Consider the following 15,833-nt stretch of genomic DNA (forward strand, 5'->3'; position numbering starts at 1 on the left):
GATTTTTAAAAACCACCAAAAAACACTGATAAAGAGGTAAATGAGATAAAGAGGGACATTTTATAATGATACAAAGGTCAATCCTTCAGGATGATAATACAGATATAAAAATATATTCACCTAATTCCAGATCACCAAAATACACGAAGCGAAAATGGACAGAAAAGTAGGGAGAAATAGACAATTCAACAGTAACAGCTGGAGACTTTACTATGCCACTCTGAATAACGAAGAGATTGTAGTTGTTACTTAGGGCTGGTGGGAGATAGAGAGGTGGGAAGGAGGAGAGCTGAAGGTATGACATTTCTTTTGAGAACATGAAAATGTTCTAATGGACAATGCTGATAGTTGCACATATCTGTGAATATACTAAAAACCATTTTACACTTTATATAGGTGAATTGTACAGTATCTGACTTACATCTCCATCAAGCTGTTAAAAAAATGTCAGATATCAGTACTAAATGCAATGAGAGATCTGGTTCTAGAGAAAAACAACTATAAAATAGATTATTGGGACACTGGATAAAAGTAAAATATGGACCGTGGATTAGATAACAGTACTATATCAATATAAAATTTCTTGACTTTGATCACTGCAATGTGATTAACCAACAGAATACACCTATTCGTAGAAATTACTCACTGAAGTATTTCGTGGTAAAGGTACCCATTTTACTCTCAAATGGCTCATAAAAAATAATATGCATACACACACACAATCGGGAGGATAAGGGAAGAGGGAGAGAGAATGATAAAGCAGATGTGGCAAAATGGAGAGTGGTTAATATGGGTAAAGGGTATTATGCAAGAATTCCTTGTACTACTCTCACAATTTTTCTATAACTTTGAATTATAGCAAAATTAAAAGCTATTAAAATAAGGATATGTGTGTATCATAGCAAGTCACTTCTCTGTTCAAAACTCTGCAGTGGTTGTCCATCTCAATCAGAGTAAAAGGCAAAGTTCTTACAACACCGTACAGGAACCTACATGATCTAGTGCCCCTGCCTCCCCCTATGACCACCTCCACAACTCCTTGGAGTGTGGAGTAATTTCCTATTACACTCCTTGTCCTTGTTCCACTACAACCAAACTAGATTTCCTGTTATTTCTAGAACAAGTCACACTTCGGGACCTTTACGCATGCTATACCTTCTGCCTAGAACACTTCTTTGGGCATTTACTTAAGTATTGTCTTCTCAATAAGGCATTCCATGACTTCACATTATGGGAAACACCAGCTTATCTCCCCACCCACCCACCTATCACTCTAACTCCTTTCCTTGGCCTTTCCCTCAAAGGACTTACTGCCATCATAATATATGTTAATTTACTCTCTTTCTCTTCCAAATTAACTGTAAAGCATTGTCTACAGCAGTGCCTGACACAGTGAACACTCAGTAAATATCTTTGAATGAACTAATACTAAGACATCAGTAAAAAAAAAACAAAAACTTAATTTCTATTCTTTCTGTTGTTTATTTCTATTCTTCATTTCATAGCACAGAAGCTCAAAGTAAATTTTCACCACAGAACGACTGTTCTGGAAACTACCCATTCTATACCCTCAAGCAAATGAACGTCTGTGAAGTGGAAAATAGACCAGATTACCCAATTCCCCACCTGCCCTTCACAGTTTCTACAAGAGTTGGCAGCAAAGACACAGTCCCTCTGTATCTTTATCAAAAATAAAAAAAAATGAGAATGCCATAATATGATAAAAGCTGAAGTCTGATCCTTATGAAGAACTGGGGAAAGAGGAAAACGAAGATTAGATGATGTGAGCAGGAGTCACATATCCTGACAGCAGAAAAGGTAAGCAAAGAATACAAAGGCATAGATCAGGCAAGTATTCAGAGTTTTGGAGGTTGTAGGGGGAGGCAGTTCAAAACAGGCATCTACACATCAGCTATCTAAAGGCACTGTACCATGCTATGGGGCGCCTGGGTGGCTCGGTCGGTTAAGCGTCTGCTTTTGGCTCAGGTCGTGATCTCAGGGTCCTGGGATGGAGCCCTGAGTCAGATTCCCTGCTCAGCGGGGAGTCTGCTTCTCCTTCTGCGTCTGCCCCTTCCCCCAGCTCGTGTTCGCTCTGTCTCATAAATAAATGAAAAAAATCTTTAAAAGTTAAAAAAAAATAAAGGCAGTGTACCACACTAAAAGCAGGCAACCTTTAATTCTATACAAATGATGAATAAGTCATCTCTTTATCACTGCTATGGTATGAATGTTTTTGTCTCCCCAAAATTCGTATGGTGAAATCCTAACCCCCAGGGTGGGGGCCCCTGGTAAGTGATTAGGTCTTGAAGTCAGGGCCCTCGTGATTGACACTGGTGTCCTTATAAATGACACCCTAGGCAGCTCTTCCCTTCCACCATGTGAGTTTATAGCAAAAAGAGTGACTCAGTGAGGAAGTGGGCCCTCACCAGACACCAAATATGCAGACACAATGATCTTAGACTTTCCAGACTCCAGACTTGTGAGAAATAAATGTCCACTGTTTAAAAGCCACCAGTTTGGGGGCGCCTGGGTGGCTCAGTTGGTTGAGCGACTGCCTTCGGCTCAGGTCATGATCCTGGAGTCCCGGGATCGAGTCCCGCATCGGGCTCCCTGCTCGGCGGGGAGCCTGCTTCTCCCTCTGACCCTCCTCCCTCTCATGCTCTCTGTCTCTCATTCTCTCTCTCAAATAAATAAATAAAAAATCTTAAAAAAATAAAAATAAAAAAAAATAAAAGCCACCAGTTTGTTATTTTTGTTAGAGCAGCCCGGACTAAGACAACTATCATCTACCATAACCATGAATCCTCAAGATGATGGCAGAAGACACTATACATCAGTTTGGTTTTTTTTAACTACTTAAAATTGAAAGGTTCAAGCCACCATACATGTTAACATTAGTAATAAAATCAGGATTTGAGGTGCTAGGCAGGAGCATAGTGGGGAAAAAAATGACACTATCCTAAATTGTAGTTTTGGCCCTCCTTCATGCCAATAGACTGATTTTAAACTTGTTTCTACTTTTTATGCTTCCTCAGATACAGATTTTTTCTTTTTTCTGTCCTGGAATAAAACCGAATTTATTACAGTAAGGCTTTCCTTACTAGGACAGTCTAGAACTAAAGGACTAATTTACTTCAGACCAACCGTCCTGCCTGAAAGCAACTATAAAAGCAGAAAAAGTATAAAAAACATCTACTTGGAGGCACTGGAGACCTGCCAAGGCAATCAGCAAATACAGAGCCAAAACCCAAGAGAGGATGGAAGTCCAGAGGTGTGAGCACAGCATCTGAGGCCGCTCTTCCCTAGGAGGAAATTACTGATTCTGCAAGCTGCAGCTAAGAGGCTGAGATTTTGAGCAGAGTTTTGAATAGACTCACAGATTAGAAGAGCAAAATTTGGGGTTCAGTGCCCTATTAAATGCCCATGCTTTCAAATGGGAGGCGGAAAGGCCACACCCTACGTGTAAAGATGAACCAGAAATAGGCCTAGACAGAGACTGGATTTACTGCCATCTTATGTAGCCAGGAAACTGGGAAAAAACACGCCAACAAGTTTCAGACACTGGACAACAGACAGCACAGTAAAGTGACCCTGAGAGCGGGAAACAAAGGCAGTGAGCCCTTTAATTGCCCCAGCTCAACTGCCTAGAGTTTCAAGTCTGAAGTGTAGGGAGGGGAGTCCATATAGTGTCTGGTGGTCTAGTCGAGTTGAGATGCTGGATGAACACCTGTTACAACTTTTCTGTACACCTAAAATTACTCCAAAATGAAATCTTTATTAAAGAAAAGAAAAAAGCCAAGTTAGTAAGCCAATAGTGAGATAAAGTGAAACAAAAAATTACACAGAGGTAGATAGTTCTGGCATTAAGCCTAACTGAGTTCTGAGGCAATGCTGTCACTGAGAAATGCTGCCATGCGAACCCAGCCATTCAGGATCCAGAGCGCACATTCTTAACCACCTCAGTGTGCTGTATCTTAAGCAAAGTTTAAACAGAATATAAAAATTTGGGGGCATCTGGGTGGCTCAGTCAGTTAAGCATCTGCCTTCGGCTCAGGTCATGATCCCAGGGTCCTGGGATCGAGTCCCACGCCGGGCTCCCTGCTCAGCGGGAAGCCTGCTTCTCCTTTTCCTCCCCGCTCATGCTCTCTCTCTCGTTATCTCTGTGGCTATCTCTGTTTCTCCTCTCTCTCAAATAAATTCAATCTTTAAAATAAATAAACAGAATATAAAAATTTATCACATGGCTGCCGTCAAAGGTTGACACAACAAGGGTCCCTCGTAGGCACTCACTAAAATTCTTTTAGCTCTGAGGTCCTCAATACATCTACCTTAAAATATGGTGAAGAATACTTACAGCACCTTTATTCATAATAGCCCACCTAGAAACCCAAATGTACATCAAAAGAATAAACAAATTGTGGCATACTGACAGGATGGAACACTAAATGGCAATGTAAGAGAATTAACTGCTGCCACAGACAACAGATAAACAGTGCTCAGACATAATGTTCAGTAAAAAGCCAGAACAAAAAGAATAAATACTGTACCATTTACATGAAGTTCAAGGAGAGGCAAAACTAGTCAATGGTGATAGAAATCAGTGTAGTTGTTAACTACACTGTAGTTAACAGTGTAGTTGTCAACTAGGAAGGATCACAGGGAACTTTCTGGGGCATAGGAACCATTCTTGATCTTGGTGGCAGTGACAACTGTATTCCTATGTAAAAATTTATCACATAGTAGTCTTAAGATTTGTGTCCTTTGCTGTATATATATTAATCCTCAACAAAACAGTAAATCTTTTTTAAATCAGTCTTCCTGCTGTAAAACAAACAAACCAACCAACCAACCCATAAGATACTTTATTCTGCAGTCCAGATAAATACCTATGGATCATTTGACCAAATATGATTAAGTTCAGAAAGGGAATCTTAAACTCAGTTTCACTGGGATTGTACTTCACATTCTCATTTCTCTGATTTCAGTCAGCAACCCATGTTGCTAATGGTGTCACAAAAAATAACCTTCATCAGCACAAAAGTTGTGGACAGCACTGGGTGAGTTCCCCAATTCACGCTCCAGATCTCTGAACCGCTGGGAATGCAAGGAGCTCGAACCCGGGATGTCATCAACCTCAAGGTTGCTAACAGACTACAAGGAACAGAAGAGTTCCCCATGGAAATCACCATTTTCACACAGGGGAGTTGTCAATATCCTTGTTCCCATCACTTCTAGAAAGTGATGTACACAGACAGGACAGAGTCCTTTAATAGACAGTGACATACGTCACTTTCCACTATGTAAGCAGATGCTCTAATTATATCACACGTATCAATTGTCTTGTTTGAGTCCAGATTTACGGAACAAATACTGTGGTTGTGCAGGAAGCCCCACGAACATTTCAGTCCAAAAACGTACCAATTTGTGTGCTACTATTCCCTGAATCCTGAAAAAAGGGCGACAGAGAGAAACATTTTAGACGGAAAAAGAGCACGATGAGTAGGCAGTGAATGGTGTGATGACCCAGAAAGTTCAGGAAACAACAAAGACATCAGAAGACCATTACAATTGACAGCTTGAAGGATTAACGTTGTTGGAAGTCTCGGCAAAGCCCAAAACTTCAGTTTCTCCAATCTTCTAACATAGGCCTCTCCTCATTGCCATTTATACCTAATTCACCGAGATGTATCGAATTAGCTCAAAATCAGCTTTAAAACACAAGACTCCTTGTTTCAGGATTAGGCACTGTAAGAGATGGGGCACGTACACAAGAACGGCAAAGGACCACGAAATTAGTGAAAATTGGAGGGTTTAACAAAAGCAAAAACTGGCAGTGCTCCTCTCCAAGAAAACAGGAAGAAACCGAACGGGTCCCCTTGAGAAGAAAATAGGGATTTGTGATAACCGGGGCTTATCTAAAGAGATTCTACAGCAGGCCCTCCAGAAGAGAAAGACGTGCTTGGAACATGAGTGAGTTCTCCCCTTCAGGATAGTCAGTAATGTGGAAATACGCAGAAGGTGGTGAGAGTCAGAAGGAGGTGAGAACCTCAGGCAAGGGTACGTAGAGGCAGCCCCAGTCGCAGAACAGAGAACCGGAAGGAAGAAACCAGCAGGCTGCTGGGCGCCAAGCTCCTGGAGGATTGGGCTCTCGGGTTCACTGCTCAGCCCAAGCGCCTAGAACTGTGCCTGGCTCGTGGCGCACGCCCAATGCACAGATAGAAGGGAAGACCGCTGTTGCGGCCGCGTATTGTCTGTCTGAGGGACAGAGAGGTCCCAAACGCCCGGCGCCGCTCAGTCCACTCCTGCCCTTCAAGCCCAGCCGGGAACTCTGGGCGAGGAGGGCCGTCCTTCACTGCTGTATTTGGGGACGGGGACGGGGTCACGAAGCCGGGGCTCCTTACTTACTTTTGCAGCCGGGCGCCATGGCGCCCTCACCCCCGGATCCCAAAACCAAGGCAGAGGATACCCCCACCTCCAGCCGCGCGGCGCGCCGGGATTCCGCACGCTCAAGATGGCCGCAAATTTGAATTTGGCGCTCGGATCGGACGTTGACGCCAGCAAGGAGGCCGCCATGTTGCCCGGCCTCTGGCCAGGGGACGGGGGCGACGTGACGTCACGAGTAGGCGCCGTCGCCAATGTACCATTTCCAGGCGGCACCGGAAACCTGTTTTTCCCGGGAGCAGCTATGAGCAAGCGGAACCAGGTTTCGTACGTGCGGCCAGCCGAACCGGCGTTCCTGGCTCGCTTCAAGGAACAGGTCGGCTACAGGGAAGGGCCTACCGTGGAAACCAAGGTGAGCCCAGGCCAGTCGCGTTACCTCAGAAACGCGGGCTACCCTGCCACTTCCGGCTTCTGCCTTGGAGGCCAGGCACTGACGGGTCCCCTCTCTCACCTGCGCCCAGTCGGGAATCTGGATGGGCCTCAGCCACCAGGCTGGTCCTCTTCAAACAACTACAGCCTCGTATGCCCAGGAAGCTATTTGTCGTTTTTCGTAGTGCTCTTGTGTTCTTGAAAACGACTTGACGCCGGTAGAGCGCTTCGTCCTTGGTAGATGGTTAAGAAAGATCACTTTCCTCTCTCGTCTTATTTGTTTATCCCCAAACCTATAGTTAGCAGGATGAGTGGTAGCTTAGTCCCGTTTTCCAGATAAAGAAACTGAGGCCACCTGATCAAATGACCTGATGTCCTAGGCCTGGAGTCTGGAGCATCTTTGGAAGAATGCCCTAGATCTATTTTTATCCTTTGTTGTTTACCGCCCCCCCCCCAAAAAAAGCTTGTTTAAGAATATCCTGGATCTAAATAGAAGAAGAGGGGCGCCTGGGTGGCTCAGTCGTTAAGCGCCTGCCTTCGGCTCAGGTCATGATCCCAGGGTCCTGGGATCGAGCCCCGCATCGGGCTCCCTGCTCGCCGGGAAGCCTGCTTCTCCCTCTCCCACTCCCCCTGCTTATGTTCCCTCTCTCGCTGTCTCTGTCAAATAAATAAATAAAATCTTTAAAAATAATAATAATAAAATAAATAAATAAATAAATAGAAGAAGAGCTTCAGGAAAGAACAACACCTGAATAGTTTAGAGATGAGAATCCGTGGGAATCAGTCTGAGCCCTCCCAGGGGCTAACTGGTTCACACCAAAACCTGCCCTCCTTCTTTCAATAGGAAGAGACTGTTAGGCTTAGGGATTGTGTGGAGAAATAAAGACTTCATTTAGCACTCTATGTCTAGTACTTTCACTAATATCCACTCCTCACATCACTTAGAGCTTAGGAAAGGAAACAAGATTGACTTGTGTGAAATTACTCAATCCAGTGTGTATGTGCTAAATCCAGGCATTGTGCCAGGCTTTGAAGGGACAAAGAGATGGATCTCCAAAATACCATATTCTTTTATAACCTTCCTGCCTGTCTGATCTCTGCCTTCACAGGTTACACCTCTGTGAACCTCTTCAAAACTCCTCCAATTACTTTTCCTCTTGTTTTTCTCTTCACTTTGTCCGTATCTGAGATACTCATCATTTTGCATTGCAACTACTTGCTCTCCTGTGTATCACCACCACTAAATCAAACTAAGTACCGTAATCTTTCTGTATTTTCCTAGCACCTGGCACAGTGCCTGGCACCAGGTAGTAGGTGACCATTTGTATTGACTGTGCTTATCAGGCAAGGCTTCATGGACGAAGGGATACTTAGAATCTTGAGCATGGGTAGGACAGCGGGTAGAGATGGAAGGAAAGGTGGATAAAGGTGTAAAGATGGTGAGTCAACGGGGCGCCTGGCAGGCTCAGTCAATGGAACATGTGAGTCTTCATCTCAGGGTTGTAGGTTCGAGCTCCACATAGGGTGTTACAGATTGCTTAAAAACAAAATCTTAAAAAGAAAAAAAAAAAAAGATGATGAGTCATGGACTGTATGTAGAGGTGATTGAGGAATTGTTGGAGGGGAGGCCACATGGCCCGTTCAGTAGGCAACAAGGAGCCATTTTTGGTTAGAGATAACATGATCAGGGAGTGACGGATTCCCCCAGGACCAAAAACAGTGATAATGACAAAGAGGATGAGATTTGAGGAAAGAGACATGGATTTAGCAATGAGAATATGAGACCTAATTTTATAGTTTGTTTGAGGTCCTTGTGATGATCATGTGTACATAATTAACACCTTGAAGATTCTAGCTTGGAATGCTGTTTTAGAAGAACTTGGGGTGGGGACAGATGCTTTCCAACTCATACTAATGATTTAGACTGACTGACTTAATTAAGAGACTTCCGTAGAGGGATACCCTGTGTTTCTATGTTTGAGAAACCAACTGCACTGTTAATCAGGTTGGCAGTATAACCATCGCTCTAGTGATGTGTTAACAAAAAGAAGTGTTTCATGGGAAATCATTATATAATTGAGCTAAATTACCTTATTCACCTTCTTGAGAGTTAATTCAGGAGTGGCTTTGAGCAGCCACTGTTTCTTTGACTGTTTCTTATTTTCCGGGCAGTCGTGTAAACAAAAAGAATCAGAACTAATGATTCTCAAGCTAATGAACACCAGGAATTTTTTTTTTTTAAGATTTTAAGTAATCTCTACACCCATTGTGGGGCTTGAATTCACAACCCCAAGATCAAGAGTCACATGCTCTACGAACCAACTGAGCCAGCCAGGCGCCCCAGGAATTATTTTATTTCACTTTCCCATTTCCTTGGTGAAAAATACTTATAATTACCTACTAGTTTGTGGTCACTTATTGGAATCTTCGTCTTTTTTTTTTTTTTAATCTTTTTTTTTTTAAGATTTTATTTATTCATAAGAGACAGAGAGAGAGAGAGGCAGAGGGAGAAGCAGGCTCCCCGCTGAGCAGGGAGCCCGATGCGGGGCTCGATCCCAGGACCCTGGGATCATGACCTGAGCCAAAGGCAGATGCTTAACCATCTGAGCCACCAGGCGCCCCTGGAATCTTCGTCTTATTGGGGAAAAAATAGGCAAAACTAATGAGTAATCAGTGAACTAACATGGATATTATTAAAGAGAATGCACTTGTGTGAAGTGATTAAGACAAAATGAATGAATGTGCCTGTGAGTGACTTGCCAGCCAGGGCTTTAGGTAGTTCATCATTTTTCATCCCATTAATCATTCATGAATAGATCAACAAATACTCCTTGAGTCCCTGATGTTTGCCAGGCTCTGTGCTTCTAGATACAGAGATGAAACACATAGTACCTCAAAGGAGCTACCTAGTGGAACCAGATAGAAAAATATGGATAACTCAGTATGGCACATGCTCCCTATGAGCTATGCACAGTGTGAGAAAGAAGATGAGGCGACATTAGGAAAGTACTTCTAAAGAATCTAAGTCTTAGAAGGCAGCTAGAGTAGGTGTGGACCAGGGGCAGTGGGGCTTTCTAGGCACTGGGAACTTGTTCAGAGACAAGGGAGGCAAAGGAGCTAATATGTTCAGGGATCTGCAATCCTCCAAGCTGGCTGGAGTCCAGAGGTCATGAGTGTGGTATAGGATAAAGCTGTGTTCGTGGGCCAGATCCTGGAGGGCTCTGTTGCCCTGTTTGGGAGACAAGGAAGGCTTTGTGAGAGGTGGAGTAAAAAGTTATTTGAATAATGTGTGGTGGGTATACTGCCTTTCAACCCAGCAATTCCACATCCAGGAATTTATCTTACATACGAGTTCACGAAAGTGAACAAAAACAAGTACACAGTAGAAAAAAGTAAACAAAAATATGTGCATAGTGGAAAAAAACTAGAAACAACCAAAATTTTTACAGGGTACTGGCCAAATAAACCATGAGATGACCACATATACCGTTAAATACTAGGCAGTGATTTTTAAAATAGATAATTCCAGGGATGCCTGTGTGGCTCATTCGGGGTTAAGCATCCGCCTTCGGTTCAGGTCATGATCCCCAAGGTCCTGGGATCGAGTTCCGTGTTGGGCTCCTTGCTCAGCAGGGAGTCTGCTTCTCCCTCTGCCTGCCGCACCCCCTGCTTGTGTGCTCGCTCTCTCTCTCTGACAAATAAATAAAATCCTTAAACAAAATCTTTAAAATAGATAATTCCAAATTAATAGATAATTCCAAGGTATTATACAAAGATACTTTTTGAGTAAAAAAGTTGGAGAGGGACTTTTATAGTATCTGACATTTTTTGAAACTGAATCAACTGGCCAAAGGTTACCACTTGTTACATGTATATATGGAATACATGGTTTGTGTTGGTGTTCTCTATACTTTTTTATGTTTGGGAACTTTCATAGAGAAAAGAAAGCAAGTCACATAGTACGATGTACAGTATCCTGTTTGTATACAGAATGGTTTCTATACTTCCATGTTTTTATACACTTAGAAAACAGCTGATAGGATGCCCACCAAACTGAAGCCATTGGAAGGGAGGAGAGATCATCAGAAGTGGGAAAAAGACTACCTTTTACTTGCTGCTTTCTGTACTTTGGAGTTGATTATTTTTTTTGTCAGGCTTTGAGAGGCGATGGAAGTGAAAACAGTTGATGAAGAGCAGAGAGAACGGATGCAGTTCAGCATGCCCTGAGGAGGCTGGGCATGCTGGCGGTCCATGAAGCAGAGGCCCCTGACCCTGGGAACTGCAGGCTGGGGTCCTGCTGAGAAAGAAATGAATCCCTTTGGGTCGGCACTGCAGGGTAACTGGCAGGTAGACCTCTTCCCGAGTGTGGCAAGGTTAGGCCCTTAAGAGTTACTTGAAAATTCTTTGCCAGATATATTTAGTGAATCAAGTTACCCTTGTCACTTAGTCATCACAGTGTCTTACAGAGACAACAGTTGTATTTGGTTCAAGGTCAGCAGCCTCCATATTGTGTTTGTGTTTTCTCCTAGAGAATCCAGCCTCAGCTCCCAGATGAAGATGGTGATCACAGTGACAAAGAAGATGAACAGCCCCAAGTGGTGGTTTTAAAAAAGGGAGACCTGTCAGTTGAAGAAGTCATGAAAATTAAATCAGAAATAAAGGCTGCCAAAGCAGGTATGTCTGAAAGTAATCTGGTTTTTCTAACAGTGTAGGGAGCCTGGAATATGAAATTGTCTTATGTAATAGTATGGTATGTTTGAAGGAGACAGTCCTAGGTTCAAACTTTGGTTTTAACATGCACCAGATACGTGATCTTGAACAAGTCATTTCACCTCCCAGCCTCAGCTACCTCATCAGTCAGTGGGGACTATAATGGTACCTACCTTACTGGGTTGTTATGGGGATTAAGTACAAATTTAAATAAAAACATCCTGTTAAAAAAAAATAGGTGGTTAGTTTTACAAATTAGTCAACAGAGGTATATTTAATCAGTGCCTGAAACGTGATATGCTACATGGTATAGTTTTCATTTTTCCTGAATATTTATTACATTGCTTTGAGGAAAAATCCTGGAGTTCCAAACAATCACTTTTCATAATACTTAAAAATACAACCTGACTGTAATTATTTGGGGACTGGCAATATGATGGAGTACTTCAGGAAGTGAGTTTTTATTAAGGGACTACATGTCTTGTGGGTGTAGCTAGAAACAGTGGAGAAGACTAGACTGAATTGACTTAGAACATCCTTCATTATCATCTGAGATCTTCTTGCCATTTGAGTCTCTAATAAAGACAAAATGAGAGAAGAAAGTTCTTTAACTTTGTTTTTGCTGCAGATGAAGAACCGGCTATAGTTGACGGAAGAATCATGTATCGAAAACCAGTCAAACGTTCCTCGGATGAAAAATATTCAGGTTTAACAGCAAGCTCAAAAAAGAGGAAGGCAAATGAAGGTGAAATAAATAAGCAGGACTCAGTTAAAAAGAACTCACAAAAGCAAATCAAAAACAGTTGCCTCCTTTCTTTTGACAATGAAGATGAAACTGAGTAAGTGTAAATATTTTGGACTTAGTCACCCTTAAGAGTATATGGGGTGTTTTTTAAAGTGACACTTTTTTTTTCTATTTAAAGATAATACAAGTTCATTATAGAAAATTCAGAAAAAATTTAGTATGATAAAAATTTTGTCTATCAATACCCCTTTGACATGAGGCTAACTCTGTAGATATTAACTGCTATTAACATTTTGGAACTCCCACTTGTGGGGTATGTATTTTTTAAACAAAATTGAGATTATATTGCATATGTTTTCTGTCCTGCTTTTCACATGACATATTCTGAGCATTTTTCCAGATCAGTAAAATTCAAAAATTTAACATAATTGCTACAGAGGATTTTGTCATTAAACAGGTCGCCTGTTGCATCTTCTTCATTAGCAGAAGCCCACTTTGGAGGAAGATGATAATGTGCCTATTTAAGAATACTTCCCCAGCTCCTGCTAAAGGTAGCCATATAACAGCTCTGGCAATTTTAGAGATAAAAGTGGATCTTGTACAAGTGAGCTTCTAAAAGAAGGGATCTTGATAGAAGAGAGGATCTAATGTATAACATGGAGACTGTAGTTAATAACACTATAAAAGAGAGAGATACAAATAGAAGTCTGCTTAATAAAGCTACAGTAAAGGTGTTTGATACAAGAAAGCAGATCTGGCAAACACAAACCTTTGTCCTTCTCGCTACATCCTGCTACATCCAGGAGCACATGCATGAAACCTAGGAGTATTGGAGCCATTTTTTGGCCTAAGGGAGGCAGATCCTTTCTCTGGGTGGTACAGTGGCAAGATTCAAGGCACTTGGATCCTGACAGCATGGCTCAAGGAGCTGCTGCACCAGCCACGGACTGCCCACCTCTGGACTTCTTGTTACATGAGAAGAAGAAACCGAAAGTCGTTGGTCAGTAGTACCACTTGCTGACACCTGAGAATTCAATGTCTCCTGCCCTCCTCCTCCCTTAAGAGGCCCCCTTTCGTGTTGTGCTCTAGAACTTGTCAACCTTAAAAATAAAAGACAATTATTTTACCAGCATAATGGGTATATTTGAGAATAGTAGACCGTTGCAATTCAGGACATACAAGCTACTACAAAACCGTAGGCAAGTCAGAACAAAGGAGGGGACTGCTCTTTTACAGAGGAAAGGGGGAATTTGGAGGAGTTGTTATAAACTAAATGTGCATTGGAGTACACTGGGAGTTTGAAACGTAATGGCTTTTCATTGGCTGAGTTGTGACGATCTCATTGGCTGGGCTGTTGCCAGGCAAGGAGATAATCTTCCTTCTTCCTGCTGGAGGTTAGTAAAGTAGGCTTCTTGTTAGGAATGCAAGGTATGGCTCTTTCTGTTGGTTCTGCAAAGGGCTGCAAGGTGTGGTATGTGTGAGCTCCTCCCTCTGGCCTCCCAACTCTATTTTAAGTGAAATTTTCTTTGTTTAGTTACAAATTCCAAACAAGTACAGCCACATACTAATCAACGTGCTTATGTTCTCTTCTATAGCCACCCCTCTTTATTTTCATATAACTTTTCTTCACCAACCCCCTCCCCCCCTTCTCTCCGCAACACAAACACACAAAAGTCCTACAACACAAGTTTTTATTTAGTGTCAGTGAGGCTTCCCTTTTCATGGAAAAGAGAGGTCTAGAGCTTGAAGTGAAGTAAGATCCAACAGTGGGAGGTATCAAAATCTAAAAAAGCTCTTCAGGGTACCCAGAAGTACACTTCACAATGTCCACTGAAATCCCAATAATTTCTTTTTTCTCTGATTAAATCTGAATTTTCTCAAGGATAAACTGGTCTTAAATTGTGTTCTACTTAAATCTAGACATAGTTTAAATAACTTTCTGTAGATTAAGGATGAAATCATAGCCCAATTTCAAGAATGTTCTTTAAAAAAAAAGTTCCTAAACACATTGAGAACCAAAAACTAATGCTGAACTTTGCTTGTTTTCAGTAGCTAGATTTATATATGTTTGGAACATCTATAACTCAAAACCAATTAATGGCAGTTATTTATTACATACAACTCATTTTATTCTCAAGACAACCCTAGTAAGTATCCTCATCATTCTTCTGAGGAGGATGGGGAAAACAGGCTGAGAGAGGATCCGGTCTTACTCCCATTAAGTGGCAGAGAAGTCCCCAAACTCAAGACTGTCTAGTTCTGAATCTATTTTCTTAACTTTCAGGACACATTGCGTCTTGCTCAACATACAGAACATTCATCCCAGCTGAAGACTGAGTCTTAAACTCCTAAGAATTTTGGAAAGGGGGGGAAATGGCATTTTCATACAAATCTTTCCACACTGGTTATATCCCAAGTTTTATTCTCCAGCATGAAGCCTCTGATGTCGAACAAGCGCTGAGCTGTGCCTGAAGGATTTCCCACATTCAACACATTCATAAGGTTTTTCTCCGGTATGAATTCTGTAATGTTCACTAAGGTGTGCTTGTTTGCGGAAAGTTTTTTCACACTCACTACACTTGTAAAGTTTCTCTCCAGTGTGAGTTCTCGCATGTTCAACAAGGGAGGAGTTCTGAGTGAAGGCTTTACCACATTCAGTACATGTGTAAGGCTTCTCTCCTGAATGAATTCTCTGATGCTGCATGAGGCATGCACTCTGATTAAAGGCTTTCCCACATTCATTACACTTATAAGGTTTATCTCCGGAGTGACTTCTCTGGTGACGGGAAAGGCAAATGCTTTGACTAAAGGCTTTGCCACATTCAGTGCATTTATACGGTTTCTCTCCAGTATGAATTCGCAGGTGTTTGATAAGGGATGGACTCTGACAAAAGGCTTTGCCACATTCGGTGCACTTATAGGGTTTCTCTCCAGTATGAATTCTCAGATGCTGGACAAGGATTGCTTTTGTTTGAAAGGCTTTCTCGCATTCATTACATTTATAAGGTTTCTCTCCTGTGTGAATCCTCAAATGCTGAGTAAGATTTGACTGTTTACGGAAACAAGTTCCACATTCACTACATACATAGGGCTTCTCTCCTGTGTGAATCCTCTGATGCTGGGTAAGAGATGATCTCTGAGTAAAGAACTTCCCACATTCACTACACTTTGAAGGTTTCTTCTGCATGTGAAGTCTCTGAGGGTTCATTTGTAGTGAAATCTGGCTGGAACTCATGCTGCCTGTAACACAAGGAACATCTGTCCAGTAGGTTCAGGTTTAGAGGAAACTCTCAAATTCATGACACTTACAAGGAACGTTCTCAAAGATGATTATGGTTACAGTAACTCTGTGCTAGGAAAGCTTTGGGTATACGTGTGCATGTACCGTCCCCTTGGGCATTCCTGCAGGATACCCCTTCTCTTCCTTCTTCAGCATGCATCTTTACCTTCTCCAAACGCAAACCCAGATGACCAGGTTCTCTGACCCTGCACATCTTCCACAAGTCATTTAACACTGTTGCATCAGGCTTGGTCATCTTGTCTGGGGGGAAAAAAAAAATCTAAAAGG

The 15,833-nt window shown here is 42.2% G+C and overlaps 2 protein-coding genes across 4 annotated transcripts in view; one reads left to right on the forward strand and one right to left on the reverse strand.

Moving 5' to 3' along the window:
* The window catches only part of KIF15 (kinesin family member 15), a 67,431-nt gene extending 60,760 nt beyond the window's left edge, over window positions 1–6,671 (reverse strand). The window contains exon 1 of the mRNA XM_034998148.1: window positions 6,406–6,671. Within this exon, the coding sequence (XP_034854039.1) occupies window positions 6,406–6,424 (19 nt within the window). The 5' untranslated portion in view covers window positions 6,425–6,671. The remainder of the gene's footprint in view (window positions 1–6,405) is intronic.
* Window positions 6,629–15,814, forward strand: KIAA1143 (KIAA1143 ortholog). Of its 3 annotated transcripts, none has more exons than XM_034998160.1 (4): window positions 6,629–6,793; window positions 11,340–11,484; window positions 12,149–12,359; window positions 14,550–15,814. In XM_034998160.1, the coding sequence occupies exons 1-4, from the start codon at window positions 6,686–6,688 to the stop codon at window positions 14,593–14,595; spliced, it is 510 nt and encodes a 169-aa protein (XP_034854051.1). In that variant the 5' UTR covers window positions 6,629–6,685; the 3' UTR covers window positions 14,596–15,814. The 3 variants fall into 3 exon arrangements, with proteins under 3 accessions (XP_034854051.1, XP_034854052.1, XP_034854053.1); XM_034998161.1 differs by having other exon boundaries at window positions 6,630–6,793; window positions 14,696–15,814; XM_034998162.1 differs by lacking the exon at window positions 14,550–15,814 and having other exon boundaries at window positions 6,631–6,793; window positions 12,149–13,397.
* The last annotated feature ends 19 nt before the right edge of the window (window positions 15,815–15,833 follow it).

The sequence above is a fragment of the Mirounga leonina genome, unplaced genomic scaffold (genome assembly GCF_011800145.1).
Source record: "Mirounga leonina isolate KUSES-001 unplaced genomic scaffold, KU_Mleo_1.0 Mir_94, whole genome shotgun sequence".
Lineage (NCBI taxonomy): Eukaryota > Metazoa > Chordata > Mammalia > Carnivora > Phocidae > Mirounga > Mirounga leonina.